The sequence below is a fragment of the Ranitomeya variabilis genome, chromosome 3, assembly GCF_051348905.1.
Source record: "Ranitomeya variabilis isolate aRanVar5 chromosome 3, aRanVar5.hap1, whole genome shotgun sequence".
NCBI lineage: Eukaryota > Metazoa > Chordata > Amphibia > Anura > Dendrobatidae > Ranitomeya > Ranitomeya variabilis.
In genome coordinates, this window is record NC_135234.1 from 719903793 (window position 1) to 719924591 (window position 20799).

General features: G+C 45.6%; 1 protein-coding gene across 2 annotated transcripts in view; it reads left to right on the forward strand.

Annotated features, from left to right (window-relative positions):
* RDX (radixin) overlaps nucleotides 1-20799 on the forward strand; it is a 106590-nt gene that overhangs the window by 445 nt on the left and 85346 nt on the right. For both annotated transcript variants that reach the window (XM_077298332.1, XM_077298334.1), the window contains exon 2: nucleotides 19211-19270. In XM_077298332.1, the coding sequence (XP_077154447.1) occupies nucleotides 19259-19270 (12 nt within the window). In that variant the 5' untranslated portion in view covers nucleotides 19211-19258. The remainder of the gene's footprint in view (nucleotides 1-19210; nucleotides 19271-20799) is intronic.

Consider the following 20799-nt stretch of genomic DNA (forward strand, 5'->3'; position numbering starts at 1 on the left):
TGCAAGATCTGAACTCACAACTGGGCTCTGCTACACCTGTGTGAAGTGATGTCAGCCCCCCCCCCGTGTGATGTCAGCCCCCCCCCCCGTGTGATGTCAGCCCCCCCCCGTGTGATGTCAGCCCCCCCCCGTGTGATGTCAGCCCCCCCCCCCGTGTGATGTCAGCCCCCCCCCGTGTGATGTCAGCCCCCCCCCCGTGTGATGTCAGCCCCCCCCCCCGTGTGATGTCAGCCCCCCCCCCCCGTGTGATGTCAGCCACCCCCCTCGTGTGATGTCGCCCCCCCCGTGTGATGTCAGCCCCCCCCCCGTGTGATGTCAGCCCCCCCCCCGTGTGATGTCAGCCCCCCCCCCCGTGTGATGTCAGCCCCCCCCGTGTGATGTCAGCCCCCCCCCCCGTGTGATGTCAGCCCCCCCCCTCGTGTGATGTCGCCCCCCCCGTGTGATGTCGGCCCCCCCCGTGTCGTGTGATGTCAGCCCCCCCCCCGTGATGTCAGCCCCCCCCGTGATGTCAGCCCCCCCGTGTGATGTTAACCCCCCCCCCCCCCCGTGTGATGTCAGCCCCCCGCCCGTGTGATGTCGCCCCCCCCCGTATGATGTCGGCCCCCCCGTGTGATGTCGGCCCCCCCCGTGTCGTGTGATGTCGGCCCCCCCCGTGTCGTGTGATGTCAGCCCCCCCCCCCCCCCCCGTGTGATGTCAGCCCCCCCCCCCCGTGTGATGTCAGCCCCCCCCCCCCGTGTGATGTCAGCCCCCCCCCCCCGTGTGATGTCGGCCCCCCCCCCCGTGTGATGTCGGCCCCCCCCCCCCCGCCCCCCCCCCGTGTGATGTGTTACTTTTGGGGCGAGTTCTGATGTTTTATGGATATTACCTTCACGCCCAACCCCCCCCAGGAGTCTCTGAGTAAAGGTAAACCGATTTCCGAAATCTAGTCACAGCCGCTGACCTGACAACTCCGCCTGGGTCACACAGACGACCTCGGTCACCATTCATCCTGGGGATTTTTCTTTTTCTTTATTTTTTTCTCTTCCTTCCATGGTTGTCATTTACTTTTGTATATATTATTATTGGTGCTAGTCCACTACCCAGACAGCCCCCTTCTTCAGTCCTGTAGTCGTCTCACACCGGCGCCTTTCCAGGGATATCAGCGCTCACCTTCCATTGGCTGCTGCGCTGACGGGCATAAGTCAGCGGCTAATGATGGGCTGCAGCGCTCACACTTCCCTTAGACATCCAAGTTTCATCTGAGGGACATACAAGTGCTGCGGCTGATTGGCTGCAGTGCTCATGTGACATAATGTCGTGCGAGTGCTGGAATGGCGCCAGTGGAGGATATGAGCACTGGATTTTTTTTCATTTTTACACAGGGGGGCATTGGATGATTTCTGGTGGACAAACCCTGTAAAGTTAATGTTGCTTTCCTTCTTCCTTTTTCCTCTGCACTATAGATGCGGTTTGGGGTATCTAGGTCCAGTGTCCTAATTCATCATTTGTGACTTTTTGAAAATGTCGCCAAATTTTTTGCCCAATTGTATTCTGGTACCCTGGGGGAGTCCAAAATCTTTTTCTTTTTTGTGTGTCACAGTTCAAAGCTTATTGAAATGATTGTCCATAAGAGCCAATAGATCTCTCTGCATCTTTAAATGGGTGCCCATTCATCAAACCTTTTCTCATCATTGTGATGAATTTGGAGCAAAATGCACCAGATACAACAAAAAAATACAAATGACATAATGCAAATGATGAATTGAGGCCAAGATAAGAAAATGTGAACAAATTCCCCAACCTTTTTTTTTTTTTCACAATCTTTTTGACAGCACTGGACACAATTTTTTTTGTTTTTATTTTCCCCCCTTTTCAGTGCAGACATCTCACGATGCCTGGGGTTACGCGGTGACTTCTGCTTTTACCAAAGATTGCTGTACACCCCTCCTGCAACATGGCAGCATAGTGTAAGAGAATTAGGACGCATAGCGAAACCCACAGGCTCCCTCAATGAACATGATGGATTTTTTGTGACTTGATTGTTACCGTCTCGGCACCTTTTCTGGTCATAATGAAACTTTGTTCCCCTCCATTCTGGTGCGATGCAGCGACGTGTCTCAATCGAAAGAGCCATGTACTCTAAAACGAGCTATCGCCTAATTAAGGCTACGTTCACATTTGCGTTGTGCGCCGCAGCGTCGGCGACACAACGCACACAAAAATGCAGCAAAACGCACGCTAAAACGCTGCGTTTTGCGACGCATGCGTCCTTTTTGGCCGAAAGTTGGACGCAAAAAAAATGCAACTTGTTGCGTTCTCTGCGCCCAACGCTTGCGGCCATGCGTCGCAAAACGCAGCACAACGCATGTCCATGCGCCCCCATGTTAAATATAGGGGCGCATGACGCATGCGGCGACGCTGCGGCGCCGAACGCTAATGTGAACGTAGACTAACATCTACGGTAATTTTCTTTTGTGCATTGGAAAAGTTTGATACATGGAGACCATGTTTCATTTTTGTATCAGGCTGAACTATGACATGATTTTTATATACAGTTGGCAGAATTTGGTATTATTTATTATTATTATTATTATTATTATTATTCTGGTTGATGTTGCCACTTATCCTAAATAAAGCCCCCCTCTCATTCACAATAGATGGCTGATAATTCTCACGATCTCTCCTGAATACCCCTCAGGTTATGCAGGGAGGCTTAAGGGTATGTGCACTTTGCGGATTACTCTACGGATTTTTCCAGACTGATTTTGGTAAATCTGCAGGTAAACCGCCCTGCGGATTTCCTGTGGATTTACTGCGATTTTTTGCGGATTCCACCTGTGGTTTTACACCTGCGGATTCCTATAATGGAGCAGGTGTAAACCGCTGCGGAATCCGCACAAAGAATTGACATGCTGCGGAATAAACAACGCTACATTTCCGTGCGTTTTTTTTCCGCAGCATGTGTGCTGTGGATTTTGCTTTCTATAGATTTACATGGTACTGTAAACTCAGGGAAAATGCTGCCAATCCGCAGCAAAATCGGCAACGTGTGCACATACCCTAATTCAGCCGAGCCCTCCTGTGTTCTCTGCTGCCAAATTTCTCTGGTGACCACTTTTCTCCCGGAGATCCGGCATACCGAATCCTTCCCGTGGAGAGTTGGGACTCATGCCCCCATACTCCTGTGTACATCTACATTTATAGAAACCAGTGGAAGTTGACCTGCTGACCTGTGTTGACTCGATGTGGCCTTCATAGCCATTAATACTGGAGGGTCGGATTTAGGGTAAGTTCCAATGTGACCTAAAAGCTGGAAAAAACGCGGGAACTCTGCAGCAGATATTCCACATATTTCACCCTTTGCATTGCAAAGACGTGCAGAATACATTGACATGCTGCACATTTCAGGTTCACATTGCTGCTCAGTTTACTCTGCAGATCTGTTGGGCAGTTTGGGAATAATATTTAGTTAAGTCTTATATACAATGCGGCAATGTAAGGCCATGTTCCCGTGTGGCAGAAATGCGGTGTATTCTTATGCAGAAGATCTGCGTCTAACAGTTCCTGAAAAGCAGATGTGATTTCATAGAAGCCGTTCGTCCAACGATGCTGTTGAACTGTGCAGAGTTTTTTTTTTCTTGTGTTTGTACACTTTTCTTTCCCTATGAGAAGTTTAAAAAAAAACCCACGAAAAATGACGCAAACTCGGCCAGGAATCTGCCATTTTGGTTCAGAAAATGCCCAATTTAAAAAAAAAAAAAAAGCAGCATTTGAGAACATGGCTTCACACCCTGTGGATTTTCTGCAAGCGAATCGACAGCATTCGTGCTAAGCTGTATCCAGATGCTTTTTGTTATGGTACGTGGTGGGGGAAAATCTTTTCGATTTCCAGCAGTTTGCTGCATCAGGTACTGGTCAGTGTTTGGTCCCTGTATCTGTTTTTACCTTCAGCCTAATGAGTTTTTCTTGGATGATGACAAAAAAAAAAATCTAAAAGTTTTTGAGGCTTCTTTCAGCGTTAGGCCTTTACAAGCAGACTGCAGCTAAGATGCCGATAGCGTCTGAGTTTGTCATGGAGAATTTATTTTCTTTAATAAGTAAAATCCCCTTCACCTCCGGTATACAGTACGTGTGCAGCAGATGTATGCTGTATTCAGACACGTGAGATCACTATTGATTTTGTGCCCGTGACTTAGTACAATGGGATGGGAAGGAGCATGGGCATGAGATTGTCACTGCAGACATACACCGCACAGAAATATGGGCCAAATTTGCAGATTTTTAGACGTCTAATCCATAAATTGTGGAGTGTATGGTCAGTCTGAATGTGTAACGCCTGTCTGGCTGCTCATTACAATCTGACTTTCATAGACCCTTGAATTCAGCCAGGGGCCATTTTCAGACAACTGTATAACAGGCGTGTAATACTCCCATCACTGTGAAACTGTGCTCCTCTGATTTAGGATTTGCATCCATAATAAGCTTGTATGTCACTGGCCTTCGGTTGGAGCCGCTTTTGCAGAAATTTGTGTTGTGGTCCTGGATGTGCTATAAACTTTCTATTTCTCTGCCTCAATCTCTGCAGCATAGCGAGCCCTCACCCCTCGTTTACCCTCCTTTCTACAGGTAGAAACCCTATAGGCCTCATTAAGACGATTATTTTTTTTCTCGCATATGAAAAATACAGACATCCAAGTATCATCAGTTTTTCTTGTACATGGAGAAGAAAAAGGTTTCTCCACCTTGTCGTATGTGACAGTCTGTGACAATCGGACCTATAGACGTTCATCTTCGATTTTGATTTGACTCTTGGATCAAAATCTGACATGTCTCTATTTTCCGAGGTCCGTGAAAAATCAAGGACGTGTGAGTAACTCCATAGACTATCAAGGGTACGAGTGCTATCCATGAAAACGATGCACTTGTTTCTGAAAATTAGACATGTGAATGATACCTTGGGCAGTACGTCACGGAGGCAGATAAAGTAAATGCACCAAAATTATTAAACCCTCTCCCCAAATACTCTTCCATAATTGCGCCACACTTGTGATTTAGACCCTTTTTTTTCTAATTTGTTTTGGCGGTGGCATCTGTCAAGGGTTGGTGGTGGCGGCATCTGTCGGGATGTTGGTGGTGGCATCTGCTAGGGGTGGTTGGTGGCGGCAGCATCTGCCAGGGGTTGGCAGCGGCATCTGTCAGAGGTTGGTGGTGGTCGCAGTGGCGTCTGTCAGGGGGTGGTGGTGGCAGCGTCTGTCGGGGTGCTGTGGCGGTGTATATCAGGTTGGTGGTGGTGGCGTCTGTCACAGGTTGGTGGTGGTGGTGGTGTCTGTCAGGGGTTGGTGGTGGTGTCGGCGTCGTCTGTCGGGTTGGTCATGGCGGCGGTGCCTGTCAGCGTTTGGGTGGTGGGGTTTTACCAATCAGTTTAGTTATTTGAGGAAGGTGTTGGTTGTTTAGGGGAAGGGATAGATGTATTCGTCTGGTGGAGGGTTGAGTGATGCAGTTACCTGTTTTCCTTTGGTGTGAGGGGGAAGGAGGAGAAAGCTGTCTTTAGTTTGGGGAGAGGGGAGGAAGTCGCTTGTTTCCATTTCAGTGAGATGAACTAGCCTGGTGCCGTATGGGGGAGATGAGACATTTTGGAGTAGTCATATTACTTATGTATGAGTATGACTAATTAGTTACCACAGTTTGTGCTCCTCCTTACCTAAAAATAGTCCTCTAAATTAGTAAGAGGAGCATTTTTGTCCTGCTGTGAATTATATAGGGTGACCTCGCACCCCTGCGCTGCCGAGTGCTTGATCAGCAGGTGCCAGAGTAGGACGTCAGCTCGATACCTGTCGATCATGCTCGCGTCTGACCAGGTCTGGGGGCTCGTAGTGTAACCCGCTCCTCTCGCTTCTGATGCTGGATAACCCGACCGCCTAAATTTGTACTGTCTAACACTTAGACCGTTATAGTAAAAATGCCCCATGACGTGCTTCACCTCGGCAGTCAGCTGCTGCATGATCCAGTAAAGACAGTTTTTAGGATTATTTCCTAGAACTGCGGAAGAAAATAACACCATCTGCAGCAAAAACTGCTTGTATCATCGCAGGGTTCTTGCTGAATTTAACCACTTCATTACCAGAGCGTTTACTGCTCTTTATTGCATGGCCAATTGTTCCATTTTAGCCACAGGCCCGTTTAACTGCACATACGGTAACTATTTCATGTCTTTCTTGCCTGCACACGCAGTACATGGTTATCTCCTGTGGTGCAGAGAAAATCCACGGCCAGTGTCAATCTATACTGCCGATTTTCCATGCAGCGTTATGGAAGAGAGGAAGAGGACTAGAGCTCCAGTGCCACCTATAGGAAGTAGCAATCCTAACAGGCAATGTCGACCCTTTAACGAGCCTTGTCACATGACTTAGGATAAAAGCCAAACCAGAATCTCAATTTGCAGACACTGTGTTTCGGGGTACTGCCCCTCGTCAGTGCAATGTGGAGATCTGATTTAGCTGTGTGAGAGGCGTCTGACCGGGATCCAAGAAGTATCGATTCTCCTTGTGGAGAGTGACATGTTAAGCATGCCGAGATGAGGAGACTTAAAGCCCTCTCCGCAAGGAGAAACGATTAGTGATGAGCGAATATACTCGTTACTGGAGATTTCTCGGGCACGCTCGGGGGTCCTCCGAGTATTTTTTAGTGCTCGGAGATTTACTTTTTATTGCCGCAGCTGAATGTTTTACATCTGTTAGCGAGCATAAGTACATGTGGGGATTCCCTAGCAACCAGGCAACCCCCACATGTACTTATGCTGGCTAACAGATGTAAATCATTCGGCTGAGGCAAGAAAAACGAAATCTCCGAGCACTAAAAAATACTTGGAGGACCCCCGAGCATGCTTGAGAAATCTCGAGTAATGAGTATATTCGCTCATCACTAATCGTTTCTCCTTGCGGAGAGGGCTTTAAGTCTCCTCATCTCGGCATGCTTAACATGTCACTCTCTGCAAGGAGAAACGATACTTCTTGGATCCCGGTCAGATGCCTCTCACTCAGCCAAACCAGATCTCCACTTTGCACTGATGAGGGGCAAAACCCCAAAACACAGTGTCTGTAAATAGACATTCTAGTTTGGCTTTTATCCTAAGTCATGTGACACGGCTCGTTAAAGGCTGGGCATTGACTGTTAGGATTGCTACTTCCAATAGGTGGCACTAGAGTTCTAGTCCTCTTCCTCTCTGAAGAGACAATTTGCATATTTCCCAGAGGAAATGCTTAACATGTCACTCTCTGCAAGGAGAATCCATACTTCTCGGATCCCTTTTCATGGATAGAAAGTGTTTTGGATAAAGGACAAGCTGCGCCAATCACTGATGATCCCTGCAGGTTTTCACACTTGTAACCTTATCTGTCACCTACAGCCCAACGTCCCCATATGAACTTTAGGTTGGGTTTTCACTATGCAGTAATTTTTTCAGTTTTCTTTTCTTCTTTTTTTTGCCATTTTTATTTTATACAGTCAATTTAAAAAAAGTTCTGTAAAGCCATACTAAGTACAGAATATTACACTACTGATGTGTCGGAGCACGACAGACCTTCCTTATTTTAAGTTCTTTCCATCCCTGTGTCATTGGCCCCTCAGACACTGCATCGGACGTAACCCTTTTACCTGCACGTTCCTTCTGGTGATTTCTCGTTTGGGTGAGGACCATTGTGACCACTATGCACAGTTTTCCTTGTCACCTAAACTGCAAGTCGCTTGTTCCTGACCTCTGTGTTCTCCATCCAGGGATGTAGAGAAGCTGCGAGCCGGCCGCTCCGGGAGGACGGTAATATGTGCCAGACTGGAAAGTGTTGCTTGATGTAGATGATTTTTTTTTTTTTGTTGGGGCCGAGTGAATCTATTATCCATGTCGGTCACGTGTGTAACTTCAGTCATTCACACATAATGAAGGGAAATAGTAGGATTCCTACATAAGTAGAGAGGAAGCAGGGCCCTGGTGTGTCAGGACTAGTCACAACCACTGAGCCGCCTGTGGCTCCGAGACCCCTGCCCTTACTGCTGCCTCCAGAGGCCTCTGTAACGTAATGATTTGCAAGTTTTATTTCCCCTGCACAATTTTCCTCTTGATAAACTCCTTTCACTGCTGTTCTTACTCCCAGACTTTGTTTCCCATTATATATGTATATTAGTGATATAAAGATGTTTGGACCGTCCAAATGAGCGTCCATTCGATCAGTGAGCGTGCACCAGTCATATCGGTTCTGCACATGTGACAGTCATAAATCGACCTGCAGTGAGGAGATGTTATCAAATGATGCCCACACAAATCAATGGGCATCTACAGAAACGCAGTGGTTTATTTTCCGCAGCATGTCAATTCTTTGTGCTGATTCCGAAGCGTTTTAAACCTATTCCGTAATAGAATCCGCAGGTGGCGAAATCTGCACAAAAATTGCAGAAAATCCGCGGGGAATCTGCAGGTAAAACGCAATCGAATCCGCAACGTGTGCACATACCCTTACATACATTTCTGCCAGAAATCCGCATGCGTTTTTTTTCGCGTTTTTTCATGCGTTTTTGACACGTTTTTTGTGCGTTTTTTTCCAAATGCATAGAATTGCGGGAAAACCACGGAAAATCTGCGAAATTAATGAACATGCTGCTTTTTTTACCGCGATGTGTTTTTTTGGCGGGAAAAAAACGCAGCATGTGCACAAAACATGCAGAATGCATTCTAAATGATAGGATGCATAATGTATGCGTTTTTAATGAGTTTTTATAGCGTTTTTATCGCGAAAAAACCTGAACGTGTGCACATACCCTTAAGTTCACCAAAAACTCAACTGAAGAGAGCAGGTTTTGCGTTCAGAAAAACCGCAACATGTGAACATAACCTAATAGAAACACGTGCACCACTTATGCATTGTCACCCACTCTTGGTTTTGGCTAACAAACACTGATGTAAAATTCTGAACATGTGAACGTGGCCTTAAGGTTTTGTTGCGGCAGTAGTTTTATTTTGATGATAAACCAATGTTGGTCTTAAAATGCGCTGTGTGTGTGTGCGCTGTGTGTGTGTGCGCTGTGTGTGTGTGCGCTGTGTGTGTGCGCTGTGTGTGTGCGCTGTGTGTGTGCGCTGTGTGTGTGCGCGTGCGCGCTGTGTGAGATGAGGAGTGCTAGGCTGTTGTTTCTACTTGACTAGCCTTTTAAGCTCAAAAGACGTTGTCCAGAATTAGAGGGGGCTGGAAATCAAAATTGGCGCCACTCTTTCCAGTGGGACTTGTCTGGCTTCACAATTCACTCATATTGCGCTTGAGTCCTGTTATCTTCTAAGGCCTCGTTCAGACGTCAGTGGTTAGTCTCTTATGTAATATATGGTCCGATATTCTTCAGTATTTGCCAGGTTTTACCAATAGTATTTAATCAGCGATTTTTCTCGTACAAAAATAAAACCACAAGCTGCAAAGTCTCTTCACAGACCCGTTAGATTAATGTTTGACTACCGTAATTTTGATCCTCAGTTCGTATCAAAATCGGACATCTGTGATTTTTTTTTTTCTTTTTTTTTTTTTTTTTCCCGGACTTGCAGTCCACAATAAACACTGCCATGTGAACAGTTCCATAGACTGTAAGGGATACATGTTCTCTCCATGGAAAAACGGACGTCTGAGCGAGGTCTTAATGTCGTTTTGAAATGGGAAGAAACCTAGTTTTGGAGCTCAGCAGGAAGCCATTGTAAGTTATTCTGCTTCTTTCCTTTGTCTTCTCCCATCCACCTCCTCTGTAAGCATCAGGATTGTGAAGAATTGTATGATAATAGACCGGAGCCTCCGCTTCCATCCAGCACGTGGCAGCGCTCCGCTGTGTACGGCCCTTGCTGCAGGAGGAAGAGGACGATGGGAGGGAACTGACGGGACATACGGACGACCTCCGCATCTTGTTGGCTTTATGCACAATGTAACCCCACAATTCTTGAGGTTGATTGAAAAGCGACAGTGACAGCTGTGTGTGACCTAGGTATATATAGTCAGTGCGTTCTGGAGAGCTTTACATTACATTTCCATGCCGACATTTCCGGTGGTCTCCAAACCCAACCGCCTTACTGGCTGTGGAAAGGATTATAGGAAGCCAGTTACCCTAGTGTTTTTTTTTTGTTGTTTGTTTGTTTTTTTACCCAAAGTGTACATTCACACAGATTTTTCTTCTGCCTTGGAGAAATCCACATCCGGAATCCAGGCAGTTTTTTATTAATGCACCTAGTTGTTTGCATCGAGTTTCCAGTGGGTCCCAGGAGGAATCGGCACCAAACATGTGAAGTGTCGCCTCTTTTTTCCTCTGTAAGATTTTCAAAATTTTGTTCTGGGGAAAAAAAATAAAGCAAAATTCAACAACAATGGGACTGTTCTTCCTGTTCAATCACAATGTGTTTCCAAAGTGTATTTGAACTGGATCAGCATCTTTAAGCGCTGTGTGAACAAATCCCAAAAGTGAACTCGCACGCTGCGGAAAGTTCTGAAGCCATCCTGTTTCTCTAAAACAATGGTTTGGAATTGATGATCATTGCAATAAGGAGCCAACATCAGGCTAGTTGGGAGTAATATGGACACATTTTAGCATGTAAATTACGCCCATAATACCCAGACCTCCTGTCGTTTACTGTATGGACTGATTTGGACTCGGTCATTGAATCTTTTGGGTTTCTGTCTGGTTCAGTGAATACACAGGACCAGGATGTCTTATTTTTTCAGTCTTGTTCATCTGTAGCTTTGCAAATAAAAATGAATGGGCTATTTAGGTGCTGAATGTGCAGCATACAGGGCAGATGTCGGCTGGCATCATCCTGTAATGACAGTGACAGGAGCTGGCTGAAGGCCCTGATGGGTGCTATCCTTTTAGGAAGCCTAGCCGAACTTTATAGAACATAATTTTGACTATCAATATTGCTGTTTAAGGAGCAAGCAAACTAACAATTGCAGATTCAAGTCCAGTAAGGGGATTGAAAAATTAAAATATATATATCAAAAAAGAAAAAAATATTAATTACCATTTAAAAATAAACATTCAGCTGTAAAAATTTGATCTATCGAAATCTAAAATATCCTGTACTGTAACCAATGTAAAGAGAAACAAATGAAGTGCCAGAATTGATTTTTTATTTATTTATTTTTTTACTGCTGTTGAACCTGCCTAAAAAAAATTAAAAAAAGCAATAAAAACGATCAAAACATCTTGTGTGCCCCAAAATAGTGTCTATAAAGCGTTAGCTGGCCACACAAAGCCATCATACCGCTCCATCAAAGGAATAATAAAAGTGCTCCGAATGTCACATTTCCACGTCTCTTTTAATATTTTTTTTTTTCTTAAGTGGTTTATCACTGTAATTGTACTGTCCTGGAGGATCCTGTTTTCAGGTCGCGATAAACACCATAAAAACAAAAAAATAATAATTGCAGAATTGCTTTTTTTTTTTTCCCCCCCCACTATTACGGAGATACGGATACGGAGTGAAATGTGTGGCAGAGGTAATCACTTGGAAGTTTTTCAGCCCCTGGTTTTTCAGTATATAATATAGTAAAATATATGGTGTCAGTCAAAATTACAACTCTTCCCACAAAAAGCAAGTTTTTCATTAAACTGTGTCAACAGAAAACTAATAAAGATGTGATGGCCCTTGAAAGAAGGGAGTTAGGAAAAAAGCACAATCAACCGGTCAGGAACAGGTTAAAGAAGTCATCTAGGATTGATGCGACGATAGATCATCTGATGGGACGCAGCAAATGGTTCCATCGGGATCTCGATCGTTTCTATTTCTTGTAGGTAATCCACTATGTAAAATGAGGATTTCCTGAGGGCACGGAACAATGTCCTCCTCCTTCCCAATAGAAGCCGTTCCCATGGAAAGACCATCCTGAATGGTTCCCGGATCCTCCTTTCATCCTCTCATCAAAGCTGTTCGTTTCTCATAGATTTTCTGCAGTGCATATGGAAATCTATATTGTTTTTTTTATGGCTCACGGGAAACAAAATCCATATTTAGGTCCTTCACAGACTTTTTTTAGATGCTTGGTTTTTTTTTTAGTTTTGTTTTTTATTGTTCAAGTTTTCCTCTGCATATCCTTTTGCTGTAAATTCCCCATAGATTTTGCAGTATCTATAGCTAAAGATCAGAGTGAAAATTCTTGCCATAAATTGACATGCTGTGGATAAATAATCTGCACCATGGGTCCGTTTCCACTGTGGATGAGGCTTGTTAAAATTCTGTCCACTCTGCCGCCACTGTAATATGCTGTGGATTTTCTGCGTTCAGATCTAGATGGGAAAACCTCCAGCATATCCGCCGTGATCTGCCGTTTTTTCATGTGTGCGAAAAGTCTTAGTAAATCCTGTTAGGGTATGTTTTCATGAAGAACAATGGCTGCAACAGGTTTCTGCAGCAATTATGTAGGAAATCTGCATCAATCTGTGGTTTTTATTGCCAGATTTCCTGCAGAAACAGCATCGACTAAAGAAAACTCCAAATCTTCTATACTGTGGTCCTGGACTCTTGCGTATCATCTGCCAGTCTCTGTGCCGCCCAAGAGTCACACTGGATGAGGCCATTTATACGGGGACCAGGCAAGCCATCCACTGAAGAAGACTGGGGGGAGTGTAGTGTTCTCTTTTTTTAATATGTATTTTTCAAAAATTGTGAAAGGTATTTGAAGCTTCTGTGTCCTGAAATTTGGCAGCATTTCTACTGCTTGCTGCAGAAGGTCCACCACTAGTGATGAGTGAATGTGCTGGGGTAAGGTGTTACCACCGTGCTTGGGTGCTAACCGAGTATCTTCGGCGTTCTTGATTAATATGTTCGAGTTCTTCGGCTGCATGTCTCACGGCTGTTCGACAGTCACAACACTTGCAGGGATTTCCTGGTTTTTTTTAGGCAATCCATACATGTGTTGCGACTGTTGAACAGCTGCGGGGACTCGAACATATATTCGAGCACGCCGAAGGCACTCGGTTGGCACGGTGGTACCACCTTATCCCAGCACATTCACTCATCACTATCTGCCACACATTACTGTAGGTTTCACACATTCTCATTCCCGTCCTGCGAGTATCTACAGATACGGAGTGAAATGTGTGGCAGAGGTATGTAAAGGTCCCGTGTGACAACGCCCTTACATCACGGTGGGTCGCACTCTGCAGACATCCAGATGGAACTTTTTTCTTAATGACAATTAGACGCAGATTTGTATTACTCATTCCTGACGTTGGTTTTCTGAGTGCGGCAGCGATGTTATTCAGAATGCAGTTTTCTAATGTCCTTACTTCTGGTGCTGCGGAGACGTTTCACCGTTTGTGCGTTGCACTAATTGGCAGCTATACCCGTTTTGTGATGCAGACAGATGTGCATGTTGTGTACACACGGTAATGAGATTGCAGTGTAAATAAGCGCCAGGTCCTTACATCGGCCGCCTTCTGCTCGGCATTGTCCACCCGCCCCGCGGGGAACACTTCTGAGTGAATGAAGCATATGTTTGTGATTTAAGAGGCATTTTGTTTAATGGCAGAGTTCTAATTACTTGTGTTTCATGGAATTAGAAAGTCTCTGCGAGGATGAGAAAATGTATATAAAAGGAAAATAATTGGTCTGGTATAAAGGGCGCATGAATGTTTTAGAAAGTTTGAGGTTGTTTTGTAAAGTATAGCCATGGGTTAGTCCATAGCCTGTGCTCTCATTATGATGCTTTGTTGCTGCCCTTCTTGCTTAGGCCCATGAGACCCGGTGGGCGCTTCTAGGATTGAGACCCTGTTCTTCAGCTTTGCGTTGGCCTTTTCCAATCTATGGTGATCACGAAGGGGAGATTGTTGCTCATTGAACAGTTATCTAATGTCGGCAGCCAGTTAGAAGGGTATTACCATATTATGGTTTATAGGACATGCCAGCACTTTATGGGAGTCGGGGTCTGTCCTTTGGTGGGTCTTGACAATGAAGAGGCTGCAGGACTGGATTAGGCAGATTCGCCTTCACGTTTTCTATTGACCGTATTTTATCTTATTTTACAATTCGATCCGAGAAAGATAGAGATTTTCTTTGACGATCGGTCATGTTTAGGGTTGAGCGAAACGGATCGGACAAATTCAAAAATCGCCGACTTTCGGCAAAGTCGGGTTTCATGAAACCCGACCCGATCCTAGTGTGGGATCGGCCATGCGGTCGGCAATCAGCGCGCAAAAGTCGCGTTTCATATGACGCTTTCAGCGCCGTTTTTCAGCCAATGAAGGAGGACGCAGAGTGTGGGCAGCGTGATGACATAGGTCCTGGTCCCCACCATCTTAGAGAAGGGCATGACAGTGATTGGCTTGCTTTCTGCAGCGTCACAGGGGCTATAAAGGGGCGTGCACGCCGACCGCCATCTTACTTCTGCCGATCTCAGCATAGGGTTCGGTATCGTTAGGGAGGGAAGATTAACCCCCAAACTGCTTGTGCTGGAGCGATTTCCACTGTCCAACACCACCTTTTTTTTTTGCAGGGACAGTGGAGGCTATATCTTTGTGCATCAGCTCTGTAGCTTATTAGGCTGCCTTATAAAGCTCCCTGATAGCTGCATTGCTGTTTGCACGCTGCTGTGCAAACCAACTGCTTTTTTAAAAGCAAAAATCCTGTTGCTCCTTTCTGCACAGTTATCTTGTTTATTTGTCCACACTTTTGTGTGCAGCAGTCCTTTTTATTGCTGCCATACTTGTCCTGAGATCATTGTAGGGAGATTGAAATTGTACTACAGTCCTTGTATTTTTTCTTATATATTCCAGCCACTTTCTGCCACTTACATTGTGTTGTGTTACACACTGGGCCTGAGTTTTGGTTCAGTCTCCCCCCAAAAAAAGTGAGATTTAAATTCTCAACAAGTTTATATACACCTTCTACCTTGTTTTACAGTACCATATAACGGTTGTTATTTTGGTTAGATTTTCCAAAAAATGAGGAAGTCTGGCGCAAGCACCCGTGCGAGTGCCGTTTGCCTGGACAGGTGGGTGTGCCCACTGTTGGGCGACGGCACTGGCACAGGGTCCCTCATAGTACAATGAAGTGTCTCTGACGGTGGTGGTGCACAACAAACGTCAGACACACCGTCGTAATATGAGGGGCCCTGTGCCAGTACCGCCGCCCACGAGAGAGTGTTCTCCCCCCCCCCCCCCAGCTCGAACAGTGCTCTACCACTTGCAATACTTACCTCTCCCTGCCCCACCACTGTGTAGTCTGTGCTGTTAAATCCTTCAATGGCACTGCCAATACAAATTTGTTGAAATGATAGATGATAGTTAAAATATACAGGGGCCCTGGCCTCCATTTAGACCAATTAATACTTTGCGCCTACTACCACTGTCTGCTACTCGGCAGAGGAGCCCACCCCTGCACCTAGCTATGGCACCTGTTTATTTATGAACAATTTTTTGGCAGACATTTGGCCCACTTTATTATTTGGGCCTACTAACTGTGTCTGCCACTCATTACAATTTTCCGACACTGAGCAAAGCTATGCCGCCTGTTTAGTTCTGTTACCAATTTTGAACTGCATTTAGCCCACTTTATTATTTGGGCCCATATCTGTGTTTCCTCCTCATCCTGCCCATTGCCCAGCCATTGCTAGATGAGTCTGCTGGTACATTGACCTAGACCACTACATTCCCCTTGCACGCTACACAGCCAGAATCTGACCCTGCTGAAAGTCAGGTTCCTCTTCCCGCATGTTATACCACCTTACACGGGGACAAAGAGGAAGGTGCAGGTGAAAGTGCAGGTTCCTTCATCAGGTGGGGGGGCATACTCATTGGCGACGTCACTGGCACAGGGCCCCTCATAGTACGCAAAAGTGTCTCTGCCGGTGGGAGGCGCCCCCGCCGTCAAACACAACGCCGTACTATGAGGGGCCCTGTGCCAACGAGTGGGCCCCCCCTGCTTGCTCAGGATCACAGCACTTGCAAAGTTGAAATACTTACCTCTCCCTGCTCCATCGCCGTGACGTAGTCCGCGTTTCCTGGGCCCACGAAAATCTTGAGCCAGCCCTACTCCCCCACAACTTTAGCCAAATGACCCCCAGTTTTCAATGCCTAACTATTATTATAAAGTAAATTAAGATTGACAAGCTTAAGTAATAAGAATTGATGTTTTTGGCATTAAAATGGGCACTGTAGGTGTTTTCCTGGCCCCCACTCACTGCCGACTTTGATTCCCCATTGACTTGCATTGGGTTTCGTGTTTCGGTCAGCCCCCGACTTTTCACAATAATCAGCCGATTTCACTCGACCCGACTTTTGACAAAGTCAGGTTTCGTGAAACCCGACTCAATCCGAAAAAAGTAAGTCTCTCTACTCTAGTCATGTTCTTTCATATACTCGCTGTCCTGTGTCTGACGGCCATAAGACAACTGGTTGCAGCAGGAGCCTCTGCACACATTGGGTAAGATGGGGTGCTTCAGCTGGCCTTCATGCAAAAGTGGAACTTATCTGCAGATTAACCCCTTTGTTGATGTGCTATAGATTCCAAAGCACCAAATAAAAAAAGCTAAAGTATGATGGACGATGGATTTAAAAAAAAAAAAAAAAAAAAAAAATGGAATATTCGAGAGCAGCAGAAGTGAAAAAAGAACCAAAACTGGATACCCGTATTTTCTGGCGTATAAGACGACTTTTTAACCCCTGAAAATCTTCTTAAAAGTCGGGGGTCGTCTTATACGCCGGGTGTAGTCTTGTACGCCGGGTGCAGACCTATGTGTATATGGTGGGTGGGGGGGAGTGGTCCCGATGACGAAGAGAGGGGGCGTCTCACAGGAAAGTGTGAGTGGAGTATCCCCCTATTACATCATTTGTAGCAGCGTGGGGTCTCTGTGCTGGGGAGCGGCGGTGGCTGCTCCTCTTTGTGCCGCGTGGGTGCTGTGCTATGGGGCGGCTCCTCTTCGTGCAGCGTCGGGCCTCTGTTTTGTGGGTGGCGGATCTTAGTGCAGAGTCGGGGCTCCTCCGGCATCTCCTCAAAGCTCCATTGCTGCGATGCGGTGGCCTCTGGGAAAATGGCCGCTGGGGACGGCTCATGGTCAGATTCAGATCTCGTCTCCCGAGATCTCGGGACGAGATCTGAATCTGAGCATGCGCCGCCCCCAGCGGCCATTTTCCCAGAGGCCACCGCATCGCAGGAATGGAGCTGCCAGTGCCTCCGGGCTTTGAGGAGATGCCGGAGGAGCCCCGACTCTGCACTAAGATGCGGCGGCGGCGCCCCACAGTACAGAGGCCCGACGCTGCACGAAGAGGAGCCGCCCCACAGCACCCACGCGGCACAAAGAGGAGCAGCCGCTGCTCCCCAGCACAGAGACCCCACGCTGCTACAATGAGGTAATAGGGGGATACTCCACTCACACTTTCCTGTGAGACGCCCCCTCTCTTCGTCATCGGGACCAGTCCCCCCCTCCCCAAAAGGCACATTATTCACTGGCCCTATGAGACGACACATGGCATATAAGAAGACCCCCGACTTTTAAGAAGATTTTATATTTTAACTGGAAAAGTTGGGGGGTCGTCTTATACGCCCAGTCGTCTTATACGCTGGAAAATACGGTACTTTTGACTTTGGGTCTTTCATCACTAATATACAGATAACTTACTGTATTGGTGACCCCCAGATAGCTAGCCAGTGGTCACCCAGGCAGGAAGTCAAGTCTGCTCTCACCAGTGTTTTATGGGCATTAAGTGATGGTAATACCCCCACCCTGGGCTTTCTTAGGATGATGCGGCTTGCCGTAATTTTACAGCTACTTTCCAGTCGGAGCTGAACGAAGTGTAGGAACCATTAATATTCCTTCTCCACTTCTTGTCCTGGAAGCTGCAGCTGTCATATGATGGAGGCCTCTGGCTGTTCGGGAGCAGGATGTGTATCCTGTACACAGGGCTTACCCAATAGTAAAAAAAACAAAACAAAAAACCCCGAAGCTTTGAACTGCTGCCACCCTCCCCGAGGGCTTGTGTACGAGGAGCGTCGCTGTGGGAATGTCATATGAATGGAAGCCGTCTGCGACATTTTCATTCCACCCGCTTTCCTAAAGACGTCGGTCACGGTGTATGATGCGGGGCGTATATTTACTAAGACCAGTGAATGTGGGCGATTAAGCTGGGATACAAATCGTCAGCGGCTTTAGAGTAGGTCCATGTGGAATGTAGAAAAGCATATCCATGGCAAAATCTGTAAAAAGAGAAAATTGTGGATTTGCTGCGTTGCTTATTTTACACTGCGCTTTGCAGATCTGGGGCGTAAATGATATAATGACGACTTTTATGCAACGTGAGAATAGGATTTGATCAATTCTAATACACTTTGCCGATGCTGCAATGCGCTGTGGATTTTCCACGCTTGTCAATGTACCTTTTATTGTTTCATTAAGGACTTTTCTCACTAGGTAGATCTACTGCAGCAATGGGACGTGCAGTGTGACGCTGCGTTTGGATGGGTTGATCTGATAGGAATCTTTATATGTGAATGGAAATTGCGGCAGATTCACAGCAATGTAAAATCCACTCCATTCACCTTAATGGGGTTGTTTCTGCACCCAGTGCATGCACTTTTGCAAACCGCTTTGAGAGAAATAGAATAGAATTTGTCTTGCGTGTGGACATACTTGGCCTAAAAGAGAGGAGGATTCAGGTTTAGGCAAAAGTGTGTTATTCTACGAAACTTTTCTATATCAGTCTCATAGTACACACAGACATGAGAGATTTTTTTTTCTCTTTGTCGAGCATGTTCATAATCAACATCAGGACATTATACAGTAGTACTAAGTAGTGTAGATGTGAATCCAGCTATGGATTGAGAAACATTTACTAAAAGCTTCAGCTACTTCTGCCTGTTCGCTTACTGTCCTGAGTGCACTTTCTCTTTCGACTTCAATGGGCAGCTGTAATCTGATTCCTCAGTGAGCTGGTTTTTACCAAGATGAAGTTGAGCTGTTTTCAGAGTAGCTAGTGAATTTAGGAGGCAGAAGTGAGGGGAAGAAGGGGTTCGTAAGTGGAGAAGGAAGCAAAGATATATTAAAGTTTCTCATAAACACTTTTACTATTGATTTATGGGAAGTTTGTTGAAAAGTACAGTTCCCTCTAAAGTCTTTCTTGTTGGTGGATTTTCTGCACATGACTTGAACACATGCTGCTTGGTATTTGTGGTTTTGTCACAGTCTTTCACTTGCATATATTAATTAAAACGTTTCTTTTCCACAGGAAAGGACAATCATTTTCGGTCTCCGTTAGAAAAAGAGCTCAGACAAGATGCCGAAGCCGGTAAGTTCATTACAATGTATTTTAGCACAAAGTATGTGGTTTCTTTTTGTCTGTGTTCTTCTACAAAAAATTGTGCAAGTACACTTATTGCTGGGTCTTTCCAGCCATCTTACTGGGAAAAAACCAGTGAGTATAATTTGTGGTGGATCATCAGTACATCAGACATTGCCTTTGCATGCCGAGGTTTGGCTATAATTGCCTCAGCAAAAGTCAGGGTCTCAGGCAGTTACCAACTACTTACAAAAATTGGAGGCTAGTCGTATACATTGATAACTCTTTGTTTGAGAATACGCAGTGCATGCTGGGATACTTAGATGGGACGTCATCAGGGGGCACAGACTGCGGTACATGCCACAGCCTCTGTCCCCAACTTGAATTGAAGAATCCTCTTTGACATCCGTTTCAGGGGCTGGGCAGATCCCGGTTATGCTGAGCATTCGTCAGTTCTCCATTCCGACGTATGCTCAGTATGAGAACTCTGTTCGATATTCCTTATCAGTGCACAGTGACAGTGCACTCCCTCTCTGGCTCTAATGAGAAGTGACCAGCTGGCAAGAGACCGCACCATTAGTGCTTGTGGAAGAGTAGAGATCGTGATGAGCATGCAACAGCCCCCGAAAAAAAGGCATCACTGTGACGTCTGTTTGTGGAGCGGAACTGGTGCCTGTTCTTTCTGTTTGCTCGTCACATTCTCTCTCTCCTTTTCAATGCACGATGACTAGTGATGAGTGAGTATACTCGTTACTCGGGTGGTCTCCGAGTATTTGTTAGTGCTCGGAGATTTAGTTTTCATCTCCCTGCAGCTGCATGATTTACAGCCGCTAGACAGGCTGAATACATGTGAGGAATGCCTGTTTGTTAGGGAATCCCCTCTTGTGTTCAGGCTGTCCAGCAGCCGTAAACTAAATCTCCGAGCACTAACAAATACTCGGAGATCACCTGAGTGTGCTTGGGAAAACCCGAGCAACGAGTATACTCGCTCATCACTAGCGATGACTCATTAGAGCTGGCAAGCGCACTGTCACTTTGCATCGTAAGCAATATCACACAGAGGGCATGCTCTGGGGTTGCTCAAACAAAACGTTATCAAAACGAAACTAAGAGAAAAAAAATGAAGATGGTGTAGAGATTAATAGAGGGAACATTAGGGACTTTTTAATTAAAAAGTATTAGAAAAGTGATTCGATTATTTCATGAAATAGACATTAGGGTTATGTTCCCTCAATGAGCTTAGTTTCTAAACCTTTTGTTTAAATTAGTTACTTGCATTTTTTCCATTTTTCTGTGTAGGTTTTTTTTTTTTTTTTTTTAACATGTGTATTGGTTGCTGAATTTTGTCTTTTTAATATTCTATGCTTTAACTAAAGCTGCTTTTTGTTTTTGTTGCTTCCTGGTTTTTTTTTACAATTTGCTTTGACATATTTGGGTGCGGATTTCATGCGTTTTTGATGCATTTTATGCCTTTTTAATGGCTTCAGCACTGTGCATTTGACATTTTTTTTAAAAAGCAGATATACATTTTGGATAAT